This window comes from Propithecus coquereli, unplaced genomic scaffold (genome assembly GCF_000956105.1).
Source record: "Propithecus coquereli isolate 6110/MARCELLA unplaced genomic scaffold, Pcoq_1.0 Scaffold168, whole genome shotgun sequence".
Taxonomy (NCBI): Eukaryota; Metazoa; Chordata; class Mammalia; order Primates; family Indriidae; genus Propithecus; species Propithecus coquereli.
In genome coordinates, this window is record NW_012141413.1 from 3,234,805 (window position 1) to 3,259,329 (window position 24,525).

The 24,525-nt window shown below is 57.5% G+C and overlaps 2 protein-coding genes across 2 annotated transcripts in view; one reads left to right on the forward strand and one right to left on the reverse strand.

Annotated features, from left to right (window-relative positions):
• Positions 1–19,755: 19,755 nt before the first annotated feature.
• On the reverse strand, positions 19,756–20,565 carry LOC105808149 (putative uncharacterized protein C1orf145). The gene is made up of 2 exons (XM_012641717.1): positions 20,325–20,565; positions 19,756–20,006 (listed from the first exon to the last, which is right to left on the reverse strand). Exons 1-2 carry the CDS (start codon positions 20,563–20,565, stop codon positions 19,756–19,758), a joined length of 492 nt encoding a protein of 163 aa, XP_012497171.1.
• A 165-nt stretch (positions 20,566–20,730) lies between these two features.
• The window catches only part of LOC105808119 (obscurin-like), a gene marked incomplete at its 5' end in the record, with an annotated part of 53,310 nt that continues 49,515 nt past the window's right edge, over positions 20,731–24,525 (forward strand). The window contains 5 exons of the mRNA XM_012641681.1: positions 20,731–20,989; positions 21,326–21,634; positions 22,072–22,338; positions 22,654–22,935; positions 23,202–23,477. Coding sequence (XP_012497135.1) covers positions 20,731–20,989; positions 21,326–21,634; positions 22,072–22,338; positions 22,654–22,935; positions 23,202–23,477 — 1,393 coding nt within the window. The remainder of the gene's footprint in view (positions 20,990–21,325; positions 21,635–22,071; positions 22,339–22,653; positions 22,936–23,201; positions 23,478–24,525) is intronic.

Below are 24,525 nucleotides of genomic sequence, written 5' to 3' on the forward strand. Positions count from 1 at the left end.
AGCCCTCTCATCATTACTTGGTAAATCAAGTCAACAAAAAGTCAGGACAGGACTGTAACAACAAAATTGACCAGCCTGGTTTGAAGTGCCCCAGACCACTCCCACTGAAGACACGTTGCTACCGAAAACATGCAATGTGCCTAAAAATGGACCTCATTCTGAGCCTGAATGTCTTAGCAAATTCAGTGACTCGGTTTCCCAGAGACCATGTCTTTTGAGCACAAATCTGTTAAAGGAAGCACCGTTGCGGGCTGAGTCGTATTGTCCCCCCACAGACATTCGGAGGTCGAAGTCCTGACCTGCAACATCTCAGAAGGTGCCTGTATGTGGAGCTGGGGTCTGCAAAGGTGTGAACAGGTCCCAGTGAGCTTCCAGGGGTGGGCCCTAGTCCCATAGGACTGGTGTCCTCCCAGGAGGGGCAGATTAGGACCCAGACACACAGAGACAGGCACCATTTGCAAGAATGGGACCCAGGGGAGCCCCACATTTATTACAAAGGACACACCCCAGGAGCATGCAGGCGGAGGAGATGCTGAGGGCAGTGCCCAGGGGCGTGGGGCTTCTGTGCCCTCTGCGGGCGGTCCCCCCCTGCAGGCTGTGTCACAGGGGCAAGATCAGTTATTCACTCAATGTCCAGCCCACATGGAGGCTGGGTTGGAAGCTCCAGGCTTCCAACTGTGGTCTGGTCCTTCTAGCCGCCAGCCCTCGCGCTGAGGCTATCTGGGGCCCCACCAAGATGTGTCTCATCAGAGCAAAAGATGCTCCTGTCACCCAGGAAATCCCAAGGGACCCAGCTGCTTGGTGGCAGGGACCCCATATTTTGGCCGTTGTGGATAATGAGCACTTTTCCCCTAGGTCATTGTCACGGATATTTCTGTGGCGTCCTACTAGTCAAGAGTTTGGACACTGCATGGAACAGCTCTGCTAGGCGGCTGATGGTGGAGGTCCGTGCATTTCCGTGTTCTGTTCAGCTCTTCTTTTTGCCTTAATAGTCAATGCTTTGATCCAGTCTTCTCGCTAAGCCTTGTGGGACGCTGTCTACCCATGGGAGGAGACTGAGAAATAGGCTTGCGGAAGGCGACTGAGGGGAAAGGCTAATTGGGGTAGAGATTCTGTCTCAGAAGGCTGGCACTGTGATCTTGTGTCCCAGCGGGTGGCTGAGGGAGGGCTGAGGAGCCCTGGGAGTCCAATTTTGGATTATAAAAAAAATCTCTGCTGCAGGAAGTGCAGACTTTGCAGTGGACACTCCCCGGCCGTGTAGACCTGTTGATGACCCACCTCCTCTGCGCTCCCGCCTCGGGGTGTCCATCCTGGGTCTCCTCCACGCGCGGTTTCCGATGCGTTTCCGAATAACCGCAGACCTCAGCCCACCTCACCTCGCAGTTGGTGGCCACGCCATCGGCGTTCCTCGACAGTTCATGCCTTCCCCTTGAGGTGAATTTACGGATCGCGAAATGCAGAAATCCAACCACAGAAAGCCAGCCGTGTTCCCTGCTGTAACCTGAAGCTTGTCCCCTCCCAAACTCATGTTGAAATTGAATTGCCATTCTCTTAGTTTTGAATTTTATTTAAAAAAATTTTGTAAAAGACAGGGTCTTGCTCTGTCGCCCAGGCTGGAGTGCAGTGGCATGGTCACCACGCACTGTGACCTCCGACTCCGGGGCTGTAAGCGATCCTGCTCGCTCAGCCTCCTGACAGCGGGGACCGCAAGGGCGCAGCACCGCCCCGGCCGATTTCTCTCTGCCGATGCAGGTGGCGGTGGCTCGCTGCCGTGCCGCTCGCGTGCAGGTGCTCGCTGTGTGTCTGCGCACTCGTGCCGGTCCTCGCGCGCTTGCTCTTGTGTTTCTTTCTGGTGTACAGCGAGGGGCGGCGCTCGGGGCCGCGGGGCCGGCGAAGGCTCAGCGAGATTGGGGCCTTCCAGACATTGTCCTGCGGCGACTACGCTCTTCACGCTCCCGCCAGCAATGCGTCAGGGTTCCTGTTGTCCCGTGTCCTCGCCAACATCTGGTGGTGTCGGTCTTTCTAATTTCCATTTAGAGATGCAGTGTTTGCATTTCCAACATCTTGGGCGAACGCCTGGGCTTGGCAGACGCGGCGGGGGCAGGGTCTGCCTGGCCACGGGCCGTGGAGACACGGTGGGAGTGCCCGCCGCCTGGGGTCCGGGCCCCTGACCACCTCCAGGGTGCCTGTCATTGATTTCTCCAGGAATGACGTCAACTCAGGTCACACTGGAGTGTGTGGGAAAAATGAACGATTGCTTGATAAATGTTGTTTTATGTCAAAGATCTCTCAAATGAGAAGTGCCTCAGGGAAGTCCTGGCGGAGACCACGCTGATGAAAGACCTGCAGGTTACTGAATTCTGTCTGCCTTTCACTGATTAGTTCATTCATTCGACTGTTCTTTTCTTTTTAATAATTAGAGACAGGGTCTCTCTGTGTTGCCCAGGATGGTCTCGAACTCCTGGCCTCAAGCAATCCTTCTGCTTTGGCCTCCCGAAGCACTGGGATTGCCGGTGTGAGCCGCCACAGCCAGTCCCGTCGGACAATTTACTGAGTGGTTACAGGCAACAATGATAAAATACACAGTATGTTTTATTCTGCAAGGTCTATGGTGAAAGACGAAGCAGGAGACTGGGATGGCGTATGTGGTGGGGACGGGGTGTGTGGTGGGGACGGGGTGTGTGTGGTGGGGACGGGGTGTCTCATGGGGACAGGGCGTGGACAGTGGCTGGATGTGCAGCTGGGTCGGGGCGGTCGGAGGGTCCCGGACTCGTGAGCACACAGATGTCTGGGCCACTGGGACACGCTGGAGAAGGGTGTTTGGGGAAGACAGGGCTAGGGGAGCGGACACCTGCCCTGGGCTCTCCCTGTGTCCTGACTGCGCCTCGGTCCTTCTTTGACCCTGTGCTGGGCTGCTGGTGTTGCTGTTTTTTTCATCGAAACTTTTATTGCTGTTAGTGTACTAGCAGTTGTTAGAAATAACACAGATCCTTCATTCCCTTCTACCTAGTTCTTCCTAACGGCAGCTCTTCACAAAACTGCCATGGTGTCACACCAGGAGGGGACTGTGATGCGCCCCCAGCCCCCTGTGTGTTTGGGTGTGTTTAGTTCCATGCACTTTTATCACAGGTGGCGGCGCCTGTGTGTCCCCTGCGACCATGGCACAGCACATTTCTGTCACCACAAGGACCCCGTGCACCTTTCCCAACCACACCCCAGTCTCCCTTCTCGTCCGTAATCCCGGCAGCCACACCCCGTCCTCCCTACGATCCGGTCATTTCCGGCGAGTGACGTGCGTGGAAGCACGCAGCGCTGGCCTCTAGAACGCTGGCTTTTCTTCACTCGGCGTGGGTCCCGGAGACCCCCTCATGCTGGGCCTGTGCCCATTGTTCGTTCCCTTTCGTCTCTGAGTCGTGTTCCCTGGTGCGTGCACCAGTCTCACCATTTCCCCATTTATTGTGGGCAGAATTGTGCCCCCCCCCAACAAATTCCTCGGTTTAAGCCTTAAACCCAGGACCTCAGAGTGCGACCACGTTTGGAGACAGGGTGTTCACCCAGGTGGGTAAGTTAAAATGAGGTCACAGGGGTGGCCCTAATGTGATCTGACAGGTGTCCCTGTAAGAAGGGGACACTTGGACAGAGAGAGGCACCCAGGGGTGCATGCCCAGGGGAAAGTCACCGAGGACACAGGGAGACGGTGTCCGTCTGCGACCCACAGAGAGGCCTCAGGAAGGAGCAGCCCCGCCGACACCTTGCTCTCGGCCTCCGGCCTCCAGGACTCTGAGCAAATTAATTTCTGTTGTTGAAGCCGCCCGGGCGGTGGGACTTCGTTACGGCAGCCTGAGCAAACTGAGGCACCACTGAGAAGACGCAAAACTGCTCTAAACATTCGTGTAGTTTATCCTGTGAACACACGTTTCCGTTTCTGTGGATAAATGCCTGGGAGCACGGCTGCGGGCCGCACGGCGATGGTGTGTTCTGTTTAATGAAGACCCCCAGCTCTCTTCCAGAGTGTCTGTCCCACTTCCCATCCCCACCGGCGGGGCGTGCGAGAGATCCACTTCCTCCACATCCTTTCACCGTAGGTTCTTTCTCATTGGCATCCTGTTGGTTTGACAGATCGTGTTTTTGTTACATTTTAGTTCTAAATATTTTTACATTTTTGTGATTTTTTTTTTGTTGGCCTTTGAGTTATTTGGAGGTGATATCTAAAATAAATGGAGCTTTTTTCCTGCTTTGTTTTAAACTAATTTTTGCATTCTGGACAGAGGACGTAGTTTGTATGATGCCGTTCCTTTGGAATTTATTGAGGTTTGCATTGTGGTCCTGCATATCAGCGATCCCCAACATTTTTGACACCAGGGACTGGTTTCGAGGAAGACAGTTTTTCCACAGATGCAGATGGGGTGGGGGAGAGGGTGTTGCCACCTCACCTCCCCTCAGATCATCTGGCGTCGGATCCTCGTGGGGAGCGCAACCTCGATCCCTCAAGTGCACCATTTGCGGTGGGGCTCATGCTCCCGTGAGGGTCTGATGCCACCACTGACCCGACTGATCTGCTGGGGTGTGGGGCTCGGGCAGTGACGCCAGCGATGGGGAGAGGCTGTGGGTGCAGGTGGGGCTTCGCTCGCTGGCCTCCTGCTGTGTGGCCTGGTTCCTGGTGCCTGGGGCTTGGGGACCCCAGCTGTGTGTGGTAAATTTTGGGCAGTGTTTTGGGGTGCTTGAGAACTCCTCTCCACTGCCTGGGTGTGAGGTTCCCCATCTGTGTGTGAGATCTAACTCATGCATTGTCTGCCTCGGTCTCCTGTAGCCTTACGGATTCGAACCAGCGAAACGAAGAGAAGCCTGTTCAGACATTCCCCTGGGTGTTGGGTTGGTTTCTTCTTGTAGTTCTTTTTTTATTTTTTCTTATACTTTGAAGCTCTGTTATTAGGTGCATGCAGGTTTCAAAATGCTACAGCTTCCTGGTGAATTGAACCTTCTAAAATGATCTCTTGAGCTTTAGTTATTATTTTCCCACAAAGGCAGTTTTGTTTACTTACTGATAATATAGCTACATCAGTTCTCTTTTGGTTAATATTTGCCTTTTCTGAATTTTGCTGTTTTACTTTTTTTTTTTTTTTTTTTTTTTTGAGACAGAGTCTCACTGTGTTGCCTGGGCTAGAGTGAGTGCCGTGGCGTCAGCCTAGCTCACAGCAACCTCAAACTCCTGGGCTCAAGCGATCCTACTGCCTCAGCCTCCTGAGTAGCTGGGACTACAGGCGTGCACCACCATGCCCGGCTAATTTTTTCTATTTTTAGTAGAGATGGGTCTTGCTCTTGCTCAGCCTGGTCTTGAACTCCTGGCTTCAAGTGATCCTCCCACCTCAGCCTCCCAGGGTGCTGGGATTACAGGCGTGAGCCACCATGCCCGGCTAATTTTTTCTATGTATTTTTAGTTGTCTGATTAATTTCTTTCTATTTTTAGTAGAGATGGGGTCTCGCTCTTGCTAAGGCTGGTTTCGAACTCCTGAGCTCAAACAATCCGCCCGCCTCGGCCTCCCAGAGTGCTGGGATTACAGGCGTGAGCCACCATGCCTGGCCAAGACACATTTTTTTAATGAAAAAACCCTGTGTTTTTCAAAATAAACAAATAGCCAAATTTAGGGGGAAGGGTGGCATTTGTTTCTGTGTGCAAGTCTCTTTAACACCTAGCTTCAAAAAAGACAGCCCAATTCTCTGCCCTGGAGTCCTGTAGGGGATGGGGGCAGGTAACCCCATGCTCATGGGACAGTGAGAGTGGCAGAGGCAAGCCACATCTCAGTCAGTGTCACCGTGGAAACGACTGAGGTTGTGAGAGGGCCTCAGGGACCCGTGGGGACCAGGACCACGGCTCTGAAGCACTTCCTCTCTGATCAGCTGCTGTACGTGGGCTCCGTGTAAGATTTCGTTTGAAGAAACGGGCAGGAGGCAGGTTCGGCGTGAAGGGGGTTGCCTGGGCCCCAGGCCGAACACTCGGTGAGTGTTTTCGGCTGCTCCTGTCCTCAGCCCAGCTGGGACCTATTGCCTTTTAACTTCACGTGGGATGTGTGCTCGCTGACTAAAATTAAACAGAACAGAAGCACACAGAGAAGTCCGTGTCCTTTCGCCGTCCTTGACGGTCACACGGTCAACAGTCTGTGCCCACTTCCAGTTCCCTCTGCGCACTCCAGCAAATGTGCGTATATTCATGCAGCCGTGTCCACACACACCACCTTTCGGGTTAACTTCCGAGCTTAATGGGATTGCAGCTTCTGTGTTCTGCAACTTGCCATTCCACGCTGGGCACAGGTGTCACGGTGGCGAATTTTATGTGTCAACTTGACCGGGCCACGGGATGCCCAGATGTCTGGTCAGACATTACTCCTGAGTGTGTCCGTGAGGATGTTTCTGGAAGAAATCAGCAGTGGAGTAGATAGACTGAGTAAAGCTGGTTGCCCTCCCCAGTGTGGGCAGGCCTGGTCCCATCAGTTGAAGACCCGAGAAGAAAGAAAGGCTGAGCGAGAGGGAACTCCTCCTCCTCCTCCTCCTGCCTGTTTTGAGCTGGGACTTGGTCTTTCCTTGCCTTTGGACTCAAACTGAGACATTGGCTCCTCCTGCGTCTCCGGCCTGCCAGCCCGCAGACTGGAACCGTGCCGTCGGCTGTCCTGGTCCCCTTGCTGACTGCAGCCCGAGGGCTTCTCAGTTCCCGTAACTGCGTGAGCGACGTCCTCAGGATAAGTTTATCGATCGATATACTTATCTGTCCGTCATCTGTAATGTATCCATCCATCAGTCTTACCTCTATCTGTACTCTCTGTATCTGTCATCTATTAGTACACCTATCTGTCCTCTACATCTACGTATATCTATCATTCACATCCATCTGTCTGTTAATCAGGGTGTCGATTGTATCTGTCGCATCTGTCTGTCCATCCATCCATCCATCCACCTATACAGAACCAACGAGAGACAGCCACCCACGTCTCCTGCTGTTTCTGCCTCTCTGTGGAACCCTGCATCACACAGGCGTCCCGGACGTCAGTGCCCGGGGGTCTGCCACGTTCTTTCTGTGACTGCGCCACCCTGGCAGGCCTGTCCCGTGGTTTCCGTGCTGCTTCCTTTGGTGACGGAGTTTGTTGCCCATTTTCTGCTGCCATCAGCTGTCTTGAATAGTCTCGTGTCTACGTCATAACGCATGGGGAACAGCTCCGCAGGCCACACGTGTGACAGACACCTTTTCCAAAGATTTTTTGTTTTGGTGTCTTTCGTTGGAAAGCCATTTAAAATTTTAATGTAGTTAAATTTATTTTTCCTCCTTTAAGACACGTGCCTTTTTTGCATCTTGTTTAAGGATTCTCGCGCAAAAGTGTTCTCAATTTTCTTCCAAAAGTTTTTGTTTTGCTTTTTGTCAGTTGGGTTTTTAAATTCATCTCACCTAATTTCTCAAAAAAACCGAGGTAAGATTCACACGACATAAAATTAACCATGTTGAAGTGTATGACTCGGTGGCATTTAGTACATTCACCATGTTGTGCAGCTTTCCCTTTATGTAGTTTCAAAACATTTTCGTCACCACAAAAGGAAACCTTGTACCCACGAGGCAGTCACTTTCCCATTTCGTCCCCCACCCGGACCCGGCAGCCGTCATCTACCTTCTGTCCTTGTGGTTTGCCCGTTCCAGATGTTTCGTATACATGGAATCACGCTGTGTGGCCTCCCGTGTCTGGCTTCTCCCTCTGAGCTCGGTGTTCTCAGGGCTCATGCATTTTGTGGCCGCAGGTCTGTGGCCGAGCAATATTCCACCGTCTGAACGTGCAGTGTCTTGTTTATCTGTTCATCTGTTGACGGACATTTGGGTTACTGCCATGTCTTGACGTTGTAAGCAATGCCACCGTGAACACGCATGTGCAGATTTTCGTGTGGACACGTGTTTCGGTTCTCCTGGTTATTGATCGAGCAGTGGAATTGACGGGTCACGTGGTGACTCCACATTTCATCAACTTGAGTTTGTGTGGACGTGTGTCCATTCCCTGAGGCTGCCGTAATAAAGTCTACGCGTTGGGCGGCTTAAAACAATAGAAATATATTCTCCAAACCCAAGTTGTGGGCAGGGATGTCGTCCCTCCACAGGCTCTAGGGGAGGATCCTTCCTGCCCTTCCCACCGCAGTGGCTCCCGGTGTCCCTTGGCCTGTGGTTACATCAGGCCAGTCTCTGCCGTCCTCTCCATGTTTCTCTACGTCTTGCCTCTGTGCATGTCTGTCTTCACGTCTAAATATCCCCCCTTTTTCTTTCTTCTTTTTTCTTTTTTTGGAGGCAGAGTCTTGCTCTGTCACCCCTGGTAGAGTGTAGTGGCGTCATCATAGCTCACTGCAGCCTCCAACTCCTGGGCTCGAGTGATCCTCCTGCCTCAGCCTCCCAAGTAGTTGGGACTACAGGTGCCACCATGCCTAGCTAATTTTTCCTATTTTCCGTAGAGATGGGGTCTCACTCTTATTTAGGCTGGTCTTGAACTCCTCATCTCAAGCAATCCTCCTGCCTCGGCCTCCCAGAGTGCCAGGATGACAGGCGTGAGCCACCGCGCCCGGCCTAAATATCCCCTTCTTATGGGAGCACCAGTCGTTGGATTAGGGCCCACCCTTATGACGGCATCTGCACAGACACCATCTTGAAATAAGGTCCCCTTCACAGGTTTTGGAAATGAGGACCTCAACATACGTTTCTGGGGGGATGGCGCTCACCCATAATAGGCATGAAGTAGCGATACAGTTTTCTTGTCTTCAGAAGATAACTGGTTGTCCAGAACATTCTTCCCACTCTTCTGCTGGGACACCTCAGTATCTGAATGCATGAGGGCCCGTTTCCAGGCTCTTCTTATTTTCCTTGGCCTGTTTATCTACCCCTGAACCACCGTTTTAGTTACTATAGCTTCCTGAGAACTTTCTCAGCAAATTCAAGAGTCAACAGTAGAAAGTAGAGACTGTCTCTTGCTTTGACATCTTTCTATGTCCTCACTTGGCCCCATCTTCTCAATTGTCCCAGATGTGCTAGCCTTGGCCCTGGCCATTGAAGAACTAGTGGTGGCCACATGGAAGCACCAGACAGCTTTGTGGTGTGCCCTACAAATGGTTCTGTCCCGGGCTTCTCCCGGCACAGCCATGGGACAAGAAGACAATGGCAAGGTGTCTCATGAGCTGACCCTCAGAACCCAACGTCCAAGAGAACGTGAGTTGGGATCTTGAAGTTCCTCAGAAAGACCAAAGAGGCAGGGATGGGTCTGAGTCACTCAGTGGGAAGAGCCACTTTCTCACCAGGATGGAATTGCAAGATTGCCAAATTAAGTCACCCGGTTAATTGTGGTCCTTAATTTCTACCCCAGGAATTTGTGCAGTCCTAATCTTAGCGCTTCCAGGGACAGATGGCAGCTGTCAGGGGTGGGAGGGTGCGTCGTGCTCCACGTGACTACCAGGCCCTGTGCACTCTAATTTTAAACGATGACAGGGAGACGGCGGGCTCACAGCCGTGCCGCTCACCCTGAGACAAGGGTGCTCTCAGGTTCTTTCTTTCTGTATTTTTTTTGACGTGTTAAAAAGGCTTTTCACGAGCCTTTTCAAAGCTTTAGCAAATATTTTGGGCCACTTTTCTTTAAAAGTGCCTTCCCTATTTGTTTCAGCAGATGCAAGATAGATGATTAAAATCATTGCATTTACTTTAGTTTAAATTCTTATACAAGCTTTGCTTCATGAAACACTCTGTCAAATTATGTGGTCATTTTAAGATTTTCATGTGAATTAATAATTGCAACTGAATTCCTCTAGAACACTGTTGAGAAAACATTAAGGACTGATGAGAGAATTTTTAGAACTGAACCAATAGCATCACGATCCCCACCAGTAAGTGATTTAAAGCATCTCTCAGGATTTGATATAAGTTTAATAATGATCACTAATAGAAATAATGTTAACATAATTTCAAGCATGTTGCACTTATTTTAATGATCTGATTTAGCATTTTTTAAGGTTCTGTTTTAGTTGTTTTTGTGAGAGGGAATGATTCACCCAGGAAATCTGTGCTTTGCTACCTATACCCACATGGTGCTTGAGGTTTGGGGGAGGAAGAGATGGGAAGTTATACACACAAAGACAAAGGAATTCTAGATTATCAAAGTCATTTAATTTTGTTTTGAGCAAGAAAGTTTATATATTGAATTACTCTTCCGTGTTTCTGGGATCCCACTGTCTCTGGCATCCATTGTTTCTGATGAGAAGTCAGCTGTTAATCTCGCTGGGCTGCGCTTGTGTGTGATGAGCTGTTTTTCTCCTGTGTGTGGGTGTGCTCTGGGGTGGGCCACGTTTCTCTAAGGCTCTGTCCACTGTCTGCGTTCTTCATGCCCTCTGCTCTTTGGATTGCAGAATCTCTGTCAATCTACAAGTCATCGATTCTTTCTTTTTCCAGTGAAAAATCTGCATTGAGTCCCTCCAATGAATGTTTCATTTCATTTATTGTACTTTTCAACTCCAGAACTTCCCTGGGTTGTTTTTATAATTTCTGTTTCTTTGCTACTATTCTCTATTTGATGAGACATCAGCATTATACCCGCCTTTACTTTGTAAAGCATGGTTTCCGTAAGTTCTTTGAACATAGTTAAAATAACTGCTAAGGCCAACATTTGGGCAGTGATAGCCTGGGGACGTAGATTGCTCCATTGTCTTTTGGCTAGGGGTCATTTTTGTTTTATTTTTTTAATTTATTTATTTTTATTGATTCATAACTGGGTATTCGTCCAAAGAAGGAAACCAGTATATCAAAGGGATACTTGCGCTTCTGTGTGTATCACAGCACTATTCACAACAGCCAAGATACGGAGCCAACTTAAATGTCCATCAGTGGACACAGGAAATGTGGTGAATATACACGATGGAACAATATTCAGCCATTAAAAAGGATGAAATCCTGTCATTCGCAGCAACGTGAGTGGAACTGGGGGTCATTGTGTTGAGTGAAGTAAGCCAGGCAGAGGAGTTGTTTCGACGACAGTCTTTGAGGTTCGTTCTGACCCCAGGAGGTTCTTAGCTGTCTCTTTCGGTGGCTCTCTCTGGTGGCCTAGCTGGCTAGCGGCTCAGCTTGCTGCTGAGAGGAGCAGTTGTTTTCAGTAGCACCCTTGGGCTTGGATTTTCCCGTGCTCTGTTTCGAATAAAGTCAGTTCCTATGGGGAAAGCTTTGGAACCCTCTGTTCTTCCTCTCCCCTTTGGCAAAACCTCTGAGTCAGTTCTCAGGGCAGTGGCAGCCTCTGGTCTTCTCGGTTTGCTTCAAAGACCTGATACGTATTTTCTGTTAGGCCGCAGGTTCCGCAGTGTTTCCGCGGCCCCGCGGCGGGGGTCTGGCTGCGGGCTTTCCGCGGAGGCCCGGTGGTGCGCACACTTGCTTCTCTGCGTGAGTCAGTGAGTTTGCCTCTGAGTCTACCAATTAATGGTCATTTAATCCTTTAAAAACCTGTCACAGAATGCTCGGCTATGAGGAGGCAAAAATTACGTTTATGAGCGTGTGGGGGTGGCCTTTCCATAGCTGGCTTGGTAGCCGGTTGGCTGCCAGTGCTGTTTGTGTTGCCCCTGAGTTGCCAACCGACATTTCGTCTGCAGCGAGCCTGTCTGGGAGCCTGCCGGTGTCGCACTGTGGGCCTGGGACCTTGCTCAGACTCGCAGAATGGACGGGTCCCCAGGTTCGGTTCATGCTGGGGTCGCTAAGGAAGAAAGCCATCGAATTGTTTGTCCCAAATTAAAGACACACACACACACGCCCTGTCTGAGCGGGATCCAGGAATGCTCGACTTCCCCGTGGCAGGGACAGGGCTAGGTGTCATTTGAAGCCCAGGCCCTTTGGCTGGTGATGGAACCACCCTCTGCTGGCTGGACCCTCATGCTATCTTAGGAACGAAGCTGGCGTCTCAGACTTGGTTTTCTTTGGCTCACGTGGGATTTTAAAACGAAGCAAAGGCTTTTCCTACACACTTGGGATACCCTAGAGACAGAGCCCGTAGGACCACAGTCAGAAACCACCAGGGTGATTTTAAAAGGCACAAATGCTTCAAAACCAAGCCGTCGCTGACACCCTCTGCCGAGACAGCGTACAGTCGGCATAAGGGGGAGATGTGCTCACTGAAGCAAAGGGCCGCTTCCTCGGGAAGGTCTCGTCCTGCGGGATCGGGTTTCCGACACTCCTGCCCTCACCTCGCACATCCCTGTCCCCAGACTGCTGTCTTTTCATTCACAGCGAAAGCTTTGCAGAATTCTGACCACAGAACCTCCTTTGCGAAGACAATTTCATGTTTCTTCTAAAGCTCAGCCAGAATTACCCCAGCGCTCCGGAGGAACCAGACCTGAGCTCGAACGGCCCGCCCCGGTTTGCCCGATGGGCGTGGAGCCTCTGCACACATGCGAAGCCGCCGCTGTCTTGCAACCGATCGGCTCAGTGACTAGCTCTTCCCCTCCCCCAATTCCCTTCATTGTGTTAAAATACACAGAGCATCAAACTTATCACTTTTCAGTGCACAGCTCAGCGGCGTTCAGCGCATTCACATTGTCGTGCAGCCACCGCTGCTTTCCTTCCTTCCTTTCTTCTTTCTTTCTTTTGTTTTTTTGTAGAGTCAGGGTCTTGCTCTGTTGCCCGGGCTGGAGTGCAGTAGCACAATCATAGCTCGCTGCGACCTCAAACTCCTGGCCTCAAGCCATCCTCCTGCCTCAGCCTCCTGAATAGTTAGGACTACAGGTGCCACCACACCTGGTTAATTTTTCTATTTTTTATAGTGTAGAGATGGGGTCTCACTATGTTGCCCAGGCTGGTCTCAAACTCCTGGCCTCAAATGATCCTCCTGCCTCAGTCTCTCAAGGTGCCAGCATTACAGTCATGAGCCTCTGCACCTGCCCTGGGCTGTTTTTCCCCATAATCCTAAGTTATTTGCAAAGGAGGTGTTTTATTTTAAAGAATCATTTTCTTTTCCTCCCTGCTCCCCCAGCTTCATCAAGGTATGATTGACAATGCTAATTCTAAACATCTTTATAAAAATTGCACACATCGAAGGTGTGTGGTGAGAAGACGTAGTAGGATCTGCTGTCTTACCGTGTTTTCATTAAACAAGGCAGTGTTATTAACTGTAGACACCGCACTATATACTGGATCCCTAGAGCTTATTCATTTCATAATTGAAGGTTTACACCCTTTGACCAGCATCTCCTCATTTTTTAAAAAAAATTAAAAATAGAACTACCACATGATCCCGCAATCGCACTGCTTGGGTAAATATGCAAAGGAAACAAAATCGGTATGTCGAAGAGCTGTCGCACTCCCAGGGTTACCGCGGCCCTCTCCACAGTGGTCAAGACACACACGGCCGGGCACGTGGCTCACGCCTGTCATCCTAGCACTCTGGAGGCCGAGGCGGGAGGATTGCTTGAGGTCAGGAGTTTGAGACCAGCCTGAGCAAGAGCGAGACTGTGTCTCTACTAAAAATAGAAAAAACTAGCCACGTGCAGTGGCATGAGCCTGTAGTCCCAGCTACCCAGGAGGCTGAGGCGGGAGGATCACTTGAGCCCAGGAGTGGGAGGTTGCTGTGAGCTAGGCTGATGCCATGGTGCTCTAGCCCGGGCAACAGAGTGGGACCCGGTCTCAAAAAAAAAAAAACAAGGCATGGAGTTAACTTAAGCGTTGTTGATGGATGAATGGATAAAGAAAATGTGGTACAAACACCAGAGCACTAGTAATATTTAGCCATCAAAAGGAACGCTATTCTGTCATTTGCAACAACATGGATGAACAAAATAAGCCAGGCCTGGAAACACAAAAGCCTCCTGACCCCACTTCCGTGCGGAGCCCAGGAAAGTCGCCTGCGTGGCGGGAGAGAGTGGCACAGCGGCTGCCAGAGGCTGGGGGTGCGGTGGGGAATGTCCTCAAGTGGATGCGTTTGCTTTGCATTAAATCTCTGATGATGGGGCCATTGGTGTGAGGGCAGTGGCCAGCGAGGGACGGGCGTTGGGGGCACGGGGTCTCCAGACTGGCAAACGACTCCGGGCTCAGGGAGAACCATGGACGGTGGCATCCGCATCCCCTCCACGGGGCACGCGAGGGGGATATGGAGCGCCCCGTGGGCTGAGGTGAGAGGGTGAGAGACATCGTGTTTCAGAGCTATCGTGTTCACTGAGCACGTGGGACAGTCCTCCAGGCAGGGGGACCCGGGGGAGAAACGAGGGAGGACAGAAAGGGGGAGAAGGCGGAGCCGCGGAGGAGGAGTCACAGCACAGAGAAGGACAGAGGGAGGTTTGGTCGGAGGCCATGACTGTGGGCTCAGTGCTTCCAGGAGGGCATGTAGGGGGCTGGCAAGGTGTGCAAGAATACACACATGTACACACATGTACACGCGTGTACACATGCAGCCCACGGTATGCATGCACACACACGCACACACATGCATACACAGCAAGCATGCACACATGTACATGAAGCCACACAGGCATGCCTATACACGCGTGCACGTGGGCGTACACATACGCACACACAGGACATGCAGACACGCTTCTGCACCACTGCAGCTCCGCAGGGCCATGTCCCCGGGCAGTGGGCTCTCCTTCCAGCCTTTTCCTTTCTCACTGTGCGATGGACTGAATGTGTCCCCCCCAGATTCACAGGTCAAAACCCTCCCCCCCGAGGTGGTGGTATTAGAAGGCGGGGCCTTTGGGAGCGTGATTAGGGCAGGAGATAGGCCCCCATGAGGGGATTAGTGTCTTTACAAGAGACCCCTGAGAGACCCTCACCCTCTTTCCACCATGTGAGAACATGAGATGTTGCTGTCACCTGGAGGGCGTCACCAGAGGCTGGGACCCCGGATGAAGACAGGTCCCTGGCGCTGGCTCAGGGATGGGGCTGAATCCTGGAGGCAAAGAGCAGGTCTCCCCCAGCCCGGGGTCCCCTCTTCACTCCAACCACGTGAGCTGTCCTCCCGTGCCGGGCTCCGGCCCCTCCACCCAGCTGGCCCTTTCTCTGGCTTCCCTGGTACTGGCAGCTGGGGTTGGCTCAGCGACACGCCTGAGGGCAGGTGTCCCCCAGGGCATGGGGTACAGGGGCCCTGCCCTGGCTCCCCACCCCTCAGCTGTGCCTCCTCCTTCAGACCTGGGCCTCTGAGGCCTGGGGGTCTGGCGTCCCTGGGTGGGGCCTGCCCCGCCTCTGGCAGGCCGGGCTCCCAGGGGATCCCCCACTCCCACATAAAGATGCGTCACAGACCCAGTCAGGGTGTGTGCTGCAGGGAGAGGCCAGGGTGGGCAGTGACGACAGGACGAGGAGCCCACTGTCACAGGTGGTGGACCGGGAGCCTGTCCTGCCTGCCCCTTCCACTGCCGGGCCCCGGGACGCGCAGGTGCAGGGCCCTGCAGGAGGGTCCTGAGTCCCCCTTGGGGGTGGTCCCAGGTCCTCCCTTGGGGTGGTCCTGGGTACCCCGTGGGGGTGGTCCCAGGCCTCCTGCCTGCACTCCAGAATGCTGGTCTGAGGAGGGGCCAGGCCAGTTGTGCCCCCCAGCCCATGTCATTGCTGGAGGACACAGGCGTCCTCCTGCCCCTGGCTGTGGCCCCAAGCATCTGCCCTTTGCTCCTCTCAGGGCCGAGGGTGAAACCGAATCCTGGACAGTGAGACCCGGGCTATTTTGGAGCTGGGCTGGGCCGGGCTGGCTGGCGGTGGGGGCGGGGTGGGGGCGGGCCCAGCCTTCTCCAGCTGACAGCATCCGCCTGTCCTTTCGTCCCTGTCCAGTCTGAGGACTGGCCAGAGTGTGGGCTGCTGGGTGCAAACCCTGTCGGTCCTGGGCCCTCGGAGCAAGGCGAGACCCAGCAGCCCCGGACCCCCCGCCTGCGCCCCCGACCTGGGCACTGCTCGGAGCCCCGCATAGAGACAGGTGAGGAGACAGAAAACCCGGCAGGGTGGGTGGCGTCCTGTTCCCCTGCGAGACGGCTCAGCTGAAGGTCAGGGAGCGGAGGGACCTTCAGAGTCCGGCCAGACTGGGCATCTCCCCATGGTGGGGCTCAGGCTCCAGCCTCGGCCCCATCGGTGACCCAGAGCTGGGCCCTCACGTGGGGAAAGAGCCACCTGCAGGGCTGGGGGCTGGAGGGGCGCTGGGGCTGGTGTGCACCCACTGCCTCCCTGGCTGACCCCGCTCCGAGCGCAGCCCAGGGGTCCGGCTGGCCCTGCCCCCAGCCTGCTGAGACGGATGCCCGCTGACAGCTGGGGCTATTTTGGGCCTGTTGGCTCAGCACTGGGGACAGCCAGAGGGGCACTGACACCTGACTCCAGGAAAGAATTTCCCCTGGAGCGGGAAGCCCACGGGCCCTGGGGGGTCTAAGGTGAGGTCCAGGCAGCCTCGGGGAGCTGCCCTTGGAAGTGGGTTCTGGAAGGGCATGGGTGTGCAGGCACCACTGGACTCCGCGTTGCGATGGGAGGGAAGGGGAGGGTGGCTGCAGACCTGCTGGCCTCACCCCCAAAAAGGGGTACTACTCTGGACTCACCCTGAGAAAGCTCCAGGGGCCCCTGGAGGACCAGAGAGCGGCAAAGTTCTGAAAAGTTAGGGTGGAGGGGCCATGAAGGGGGCTGAGGGGCTCCCAGGGGTGCCACCCCAGGTGTGTGTGTCCTGAGCCCCCACAGGGCTGGAGGGAGGAAGGGGCTTTCCCTGTAGGCTGGGGCTGGGGTCTTCCCATCCTGCAGAGTCACCTGGAGTGCTCACGGGGCTGCATGTCCAGCAGCCTCCAACCCCAGATGTGGCAGGGACAGGAGGCCTCTGCAGATGTCCCTGTGCCTGGGAGCCCCAGAGGTAGCCTTGGGTGGGTCCCCTCCCAGCTTGGCCTCTGTTTCCCCATCTGTGATATGGGCCACCAAGAAAGAAGGCAGGCTCCCCAGTCCTCTCTGGCCTCAGGCCTGCTGACCGGTGGGATGGCCGCCTGACAGGGCTGCCGTGAGCCTCCCCCAGACCTGTGGCCTGCTCTGCGGGTCTGCCACCGTATGGCAACACGTGAGTGGTGGAATGCAGGCCCTGGGGCCGAGACACTGTCCCTGATGGCCTACACAGTCTCCGCCCAATCTTGCCACGCCAGGGGCAGCCTGGGCACCTGCCAAAGGCTAGGAGCTCCCTGCCCCTGTCCCAGGCCTCCTGGTGCAGAGGGGCTGCCTGCCCATGCTGCCTCATGTGTCATTCCAGTGTCACCCTGGCCGGGCCCGCTGGAGGTGGGCGCAGGGAGAGGATGCCCCATCCTGCTTTGGGAACCCATAGACCAACTGCATGATCTGGGGGAGTGATGAGAACCCAGAGCTCAGGGTGTCTGGAGAGCTGATGTCAAAGTAGCCCATCGAGGCCTGGGAGGTGCTCCTGGAGGAAGATTCCAGAAGGGGCTAAACTCAATCCCCAATCCCCACCGTGGGTGGCCCCCGCCCAGGTCCTCTCTAGCCCCAGAGAGCCCTGCTGTGGGTGGGGGGTGGCCAGGCTCGAGGTGCTGACTGCACAGTGAGTCAGCAGACTGGCACCCGCTGTGCGCAGCCCGGCCCTGCTCCGGGCTCAGGCTCCGCAAGGGGATTAAGATGGATTAACTACCTGAATCACAGGACCGGGAACATCGGCCCCACTCAGCCCACAGCGGGCAGCCCGGGCCCAGTGGCTGGAGGCTCCAGCCCGAGGGAGGGTGTGGCAAGGTGCCCCGCAGGGTAGGCATTTGTGCCCGGGGTGGAGACAGTCAAAGCATGTCATGCCTGTGGGGTCCACTTGGCGCCCCCTGTTCTTACAGAAGAGCCAAGGCAGTCTCACCTCGCTCCACCTGTATTGGGGGCCGGCCAGCTGGGGCTCAGCGCACGGTGGGCAAAGGCCAGAGTCACCTGGGGATGGCGCCCAGGAAGGCCCAGGTGTCCAACCCCAGCCCAGCAGCGTGCCCCGCTGGCCAGCAGCTCAGAATGGTGGTGTGACCAGGTTACCCGCAGCAACCCCTCAACAAGGCTGGGTCTGGCCGGCCTCGACCCAGCTGGTGTCAGCCCGGAAGTCTCTGGCTCTCCCAGGGGATGTCACTGGCATTGCCAGCTCCATGCTGTGGGGATCTTCCGGCTGTCCTCCCCAGCCATGCTACTGACGGTGCACTGCCCTGTCCCTCCCTGCTGTGACCCTGGCCAGGCCCTGCAGAGGGGGAGTGGGGGTGCCCAGTGGTTTCCACTCTTTCCCTGCTCATTGACAAAGGACATGCCCCGCCCCTCCCCCCCAGCGAAGGTGGGCGCCCTATAGAAGAGGCAGGTCCCTTCTGGCCCAGGGCAGGGACAGGCAGGTCAGGCCCCTGGGTGGAGCCCAGTGGAACAGTCGGAGGAGATGGGCAAGGGACAGGTGCCCAGGCCTGTTGGCTCAGTGAGCCTCCCCCTCTCCGTGTGGGGCACATAGGCCAACTGGAGGTTTAAACGCAGGGTGACGGTGGTGTGTGTCAGGCAGGAGACCCACAGGTGGACAGAGTGGCCCACAGTGCACCAGGCGGATCTGCGTGGAGAGTGCAGCAGCGGCGCCGGTCCTGCCTGCTGGCGGGGGGGCTCTAGCAGACTCCCAGCTGCGGAGAGGGGAGCGGATGCTCCTGCCAATTAAAAGAGACCGTTTGTTGTGGGGCCGCCATAGCCTAAGTGCCCAGAAAGGGGCGGAGTCTGTGAGATGGGCTGGGATGGGGTGGAAGGTGTCTACCTGCCTTAAATAGGCTCTCCAGGCAGCGCTGGACGAGGGAAGGGGCTGGGGGGGATGCAGGCGAGGTGCTCGGCGCGAATCCGGGGCTCACGCCCATCCCCACTTCAACCTCCCCGGATGCCCTTGCAGGTTCCCGCCAGGGCCACCATGGACCCCTCCTCCTTCAGCGGCGCGCCCCGCTTCCTCACCCGGCCCAAGGCCTTTGTAGTGTCGGTGGGCAAGGACGCCACGCTCAGCTGCCAGATCGTGGGCAACCCGACGCCGCAGGTGAGCTGGGAGAAGGACCAGCAGCCCGTGGAGGCGTGTGCGCGCTACCGCCTGGCCCAGGACGGCGACCTCTACCGCCTCACCATCCTGGACCTGGCGCTTGGGGACAGCGGGCAGTATGTGTGCCGCGCGCGCAACGCCATCGGGGAGGCCTTCGCGGCCGTGGGTCTGCAAGTGGACTCCGAGGCCGCGTGCGCCGAGCAGGCCCCACACTTCTTGCTGCGCCCCACGTCCATCCGCGTGCGCGAGGGCTCCGAGGCCACGTTCCGCTGCCGCGTGGGGGGCTCCCCGAAGCCGGCCGTGAGCTGGTCCAAGGACGGGCTGCGCCTGGGCGAGACCGACGGACCGCGCGTGCGCGTGGAGGAGCATGGCGAGGCGAGCGCGCTGCGCATCCGGGCGACCCGACTGCGCGACGGCGGCACCTACGAGGTGCGCGCCGAGAACCCGCTGGGCGCTGCCAGCGCCGCTGCTGCCCTCGTGGTGGACCCGAACGCCGACGCGGACAGCCCGCCGGGGACATCCACGGCCGCGCTCCTGGCGCACCTGCAGCGGCGGCGCGAGGTGATGCGAGCCGAGGGCGCCCCGGCCTCGCCGCCCGGCAGCGGCACGCGCACCTGCACGGTGACCGAGGGCAAGCACGCGCGCCTCAGCTGCTACGTGACGGGCGAGCCCAAGCCCGAGACGGTGTGGAAGAAGGACGGACAGCTGGTGACCGAGGGCCGGCGCCACGTGGTGTACGAGGACGAGCAGGAGAACTTCGTGCTCAAGATCCTCTTCTGCAAGCAGTCGGACCGCGGCCTCTACACCTGCGCGGCGTCCAACCTCGTGGGCCAGACCTACAGCTCCGTGCTGGTCGTCGTGCGCGGTGAGCTCCCGGCCGGCGGTCCCGGCCAGCGCGGCAGGCGGAGGCCTCTTCCCAGCCCCTGCTCCCGCGCCCTGCCGCCGGGCTGCCGCTGCCGCCCGTCTCCCGCCCCCGTCGGTCGGGTCGTGGAGTCCGGAGTTGCAGGCGTCCGTGCCCAGTCCGCAGAAGGCGGGCGACGCGGGAGATGGCGCTGGGCGCGTCCTTTCGTCGCCGTGACTCGTTTTCCCCATCCGGTCCACTGCCCCGCCCCCACACCGTTAGCCGCCTGCTACCGGCCACTCCCTGTCCTTTTCCCGGCAACCTTCGCACACCCCCACCTCTCCACTTCTGCAGCCCCCTGCGCGGCCCCGCCCAACTCCCACCGAGCACTCCCGCGCCCAGGGCCCTTCCTCCTACTCCCTCCCATGCGCCCACCCCCACCCATCACTCCTGTGTTCTGGGCTCCCATCCTCGTGCGCCCTCCTCGCCCCTCACCAGCCTCTTCTCCGCAGAGCCTGCGGTGCCCTTCAAGAAGCGGCTGCAGGACCTGCAGGTGCGGGAGAAGGAGTCGGCCACGTTCCTGTGCGAGGTGCCCCAGCCGGCGACGGAGGCCGCGTGGTACAAGGAGGAGACGCGGCTGTGGTCCAGCGCCAAGTACGGCATCGAGGAGGAGGGCACCGAGCGCCGGCTGACCGTGCGCAACGTCTCAGCGGACGACGACGCCGTGTACATCTGTGAGACCCAGGAGGGCAGCCGCACGGTGGCGGAGCTCGCGGTCCAAGGCAGGCGGGGACCCGCAGGGGAGGGCGGCGGGCAGGTGGGCGCACAGGAGGAGCCAGCAGGAGGCCGGGGAGGGCGCTGGGCTGACTGGCCTGGGCTCTCACATCCACCCCAGGTAACCTCCTCCGAAGGCTCCCTCGGAAGACTGCGGTGCGCGTGGGGGACACAGCCATGTTCTGCGTGGAGCTGGCCGTCCCGGAGGGCCCAGTGCGCTGGCTGCGGAACCAGGAGGAGGTGGTGGCGGGTGGTCGGGTGGCCATCACCACGGAAGGCACGTGCCACACGCTGATCATCTCGCAGTGCGGCCTGGAAGACATGGGCGAGGTGGCCTTTGTGGCTGGTGACAGCCGGACATCCACCCAGTTCTATGTGTCAGGTGAGGGCCACCTGGGGAGTGGTCTTTGGGTAGTGTCTCTTCCCTGTCCACCCTCAGCCCGGCTCTCTGGGTCCAGCCTCCTGCCATGGGGGGCAGAGAACATGGCCCTGGGCCCCCAAGCTTGGCCTCCCCAAAGAGGCCCAGGCAGCTTTTCCTCTGCAGCCAGAGAAGTGGCTCCAGGCCCCGAGGAAGGGGCTGTGAGCCCAGTGGTCCAGACCCCCAGAGCGGCGTGCCCCAGGAGGGCCGAGGCCTTCTGTGAAGCCCCCTCTGGGTGATTCCAGACCCAGAGCAGAGACGGGGTGCCCAGCCGGTGACCTCATGCCACTCTCCACCCAGCCCCCAGGAAGCCGCCTCTGCACCCACCTGCGGACCCCGTGGTGAAGACCAGAACAGAGAGTTCCGTGACCCTTGGCTGGTCCCCACCAGCCTACGGGGACCGCCCTGTCACCATCGACGGCTATCTGGTAGAGAAGAAGCGGCTTGGCACCTATACCTGGAGTCGGTGCCACGAGGCCGAGTGGGTAGCCACACCTGAGCTGACTGTGGCTGGTGTGGCTGAGGAGGGGGACTTCCAGTTCCGGGTGTCAGCTATCAACAGCTTTGGCCAGAGTCCCTACCTCGAGTTTCCGGGCACTGTCCACCTGGGTAAGTGGGTCTCCGGGTGACGGCGTTCGGGGCCGCTGGCCTGGCCCTGAATCACCCAGGCCCAGTGGTGTGGCTCAGCCTGGGCTGAGGCCAGAGTGACCTCATGGAATCTTTTTATGGAGGTCGGGGGCTGCCAGGGTCCTGCCTCTGGTGGAGCCCTCTGGGCTGGGAGAGAGCCTGCTGCCTCCAGCACTCCAGGGGCCCAGGCTGCAGGGCTTCAGGGATCCGGGAGGGGATCTCTGGGCAGCTGTCACTTGTCCGTGCCACTTTGTGAGCCTGCCTTACGCTCATGGTGGCTCTGTGTGTGTGGGCCACGCTTCCTGGAGGAGGGGGCATTTGGGTCCAGGCTCTGGGAGAAGAGGCGGGAAAGGTAGGGACCCTCCACACACGCCCTGCTCCCTGGCCCTGGCTCCCCGCTGACGCTGCCTTCTCTGCAGCCCCCAAGCTGGCAGTGAGGACACCCCTGAAGGCGGTGGAGGCGGTGGAGGGTGGCGAGGTCACGTTCTCTGTGGACCTCACCGTGGCCTCAGCGGGAGAGTGGTTCTTGGATGGGCGGGCTCTGAAGGCCAGCAGTGTGTACGTGATCCGCTGTGACCGCACCCGGCACACGCTCACCATCCGGGAGGTGCCCGCCAGCCTGCACGGGGCGCAGCTCAAGTTCGTGGCCGACGGCATCGAGAGCAGCATCCGGGTGGAGGTCCGAGGTAGGCAGGGTGAGGGTGGGGGTTGGGAGACCTGGCCTGGGACCCTGAACCCTGTTTCCTCCAGGGCAGGGGCTGGGCTGGGGGTCACCGGGGTGGAGCGGTAGGGTGGGGGGTGCTCAGGGAGCTCGCCCCAGGTCGGCTGGTGGCACAGTCACTGTTATGTGCAGATGAGGGCTGGGGCTGCGGGGGCCTGATGGCCAGACTTCATCTCTCCCCCCATCCCTTTCTGTCTCTCCACCCATGTCTCCTTCTCTCTCCTTGTCCCCTCTGTGGCCCAATCCCCACCCCCACCCCGTCTGCCATGTCTGGCCCCAGCAGCCCCAGGGCTGCCCACCAGCAAGCCTCCAGCCGCGGCTGCCCGGGAGGTGCTGGCCCGGCTGCACGAGGAGGCTCAGCTGCTGGCCGAGCTGTCGGACCAGGCGGCGGCTGTGACCTGGCTGAAGGACGGCCGCACGCTGCCCCCAGGCCCCAAGTACGAGGTGCAAGCGTCTGCGGGGCGCAGGGTACTGCTTGTGCGCGACGTGGCGCGGGACGACGCGGGCCTCTACGAGTGCGTCAGCCATGGTGGCCGCATTGCCTACCAGCTGTCGGTGCAAGGTGAGGGCCGCGTGCGGGTGGGCAGGGCCGGGTCCACGTCCCCTGTCCCCGCACTCTGGGCAGGGGAGGCCGTTGTCCGACCCTGCGAGGCAGTGGGGTGGGCTCAGCTCAGTAGGAGGAAGGACTCCTCCGTGGTGGGTGGTCCCTTAGGGGCAGTGAGGCCGGAGCCGAGACTGGACGGGGTCTCTGGTCTGGGTGAGGGCTGGTGTGCCCTGCTGGCTGCCGTGGCCGAGCACGGTCCCTGACCTCCCTTCGTGTCCTCACAGGCCTCACGCCCTTTCTGCACAAGGACACAGCGGGCAGCTGTGTGGACGCTGTGGCCGGGGGCCCGGCCCAGTTCGAGTGCGAGACCTCGGAGTCCCACGTGCGCGTGCGCTGGTACAAGGATGGCACCGAGCTGGGTCACTCCTGCAAGCGCTTCTCGCAGGAGGACGTGGGGACACGGCACCGGCTGGTGGCAGCCGCAGTCACCAGGCAGGATGAGGGCACCTACTCCTGCCGTGTGGGCGAGGACTCCGTGGACTTCCAGCTCCGGGTGTCTGGTGAGCACGCCTGTGCGTGTGCGTGCGTGTGCGTGCGTGTGCGTGCGTGTGCGTGCGTGTGCGTGCGTGTGCGTGCGTGTGCGTGCGTGTGCGTGCGCACGCTCACGTCTGAGCTCTCGTGGGGCGGGGAGCAGGTCCGGCTGCATGTAGCACAGCGACATTGACCTTCCTGGCACCACTTTTCTTCAGCAAACGGTTGGGGGTAGTTGCATCTCTCTTTGGGAAAAGAAATGACACAGAAAATTAATGTTTACATGGGTGAAGGATCCGAACGTGGAAAATAAAATAACAACAAGGAAATGAGGAACGGTAAGCGTAAATTTGGTTTTGTTCAGGCTTTAGGAGAACCGTTTCCATCCCCCCCAGAGCCCAGGTTGCTGCCGGTGTCTGATCTCTGTGTCCGGGTCACCCACAGGCCTAGAGGCGCTTTTGCTTATTGTGTCTGGGCCGGCTCCGGCTGGGCCCAGCTCACAGACCAAGGGCAGAGAGACCCCCCGGCCTAGGCACACGCCTGAAAACTTTGCATTGCTGCCTTCCAGAGGCCCGTGTGGGCATTTTACACATGAAAGTTTAAACATCTTCATCACCATAGTCCTTGATGACTTTCACAGTTGAACATAAAAGCAGAAAACACCGGCTGTCTGCCCCCGGTGGTCCAGTAAATTGGGGAAATGTCTGTGAGTCTGAACTTTCTCCGTCTTGACATTAACCCTAACGACAGGCACGTGGCTGTAGAAAGCAAACCTGGCAGCCAGGAGGCAGCTTGGGGGTAGAGAAAGTGTGCCCTGGCTGTCGGGGACGGTCGGCCTGCCAGGCCGCCTTGGCGGTTGCTCGGAGGGATGCTGCGCCACCCTCCTTGTACACACCAGGGTCCTCGCCCGGGAGGGGTTTGGCATCGCACCCGCCTGTGCTCGACCACAGCTGAGCACCTGGACCACGGAGGATCGCTTGGCGGGACCTTCGTTGCCTGGGACCTGGAGCCTGTTAATAAAGAACCAGGACTTGGAACCCTTGCCTGCGGGGCCTCTGACAGCGTGTCCCTCCTGTC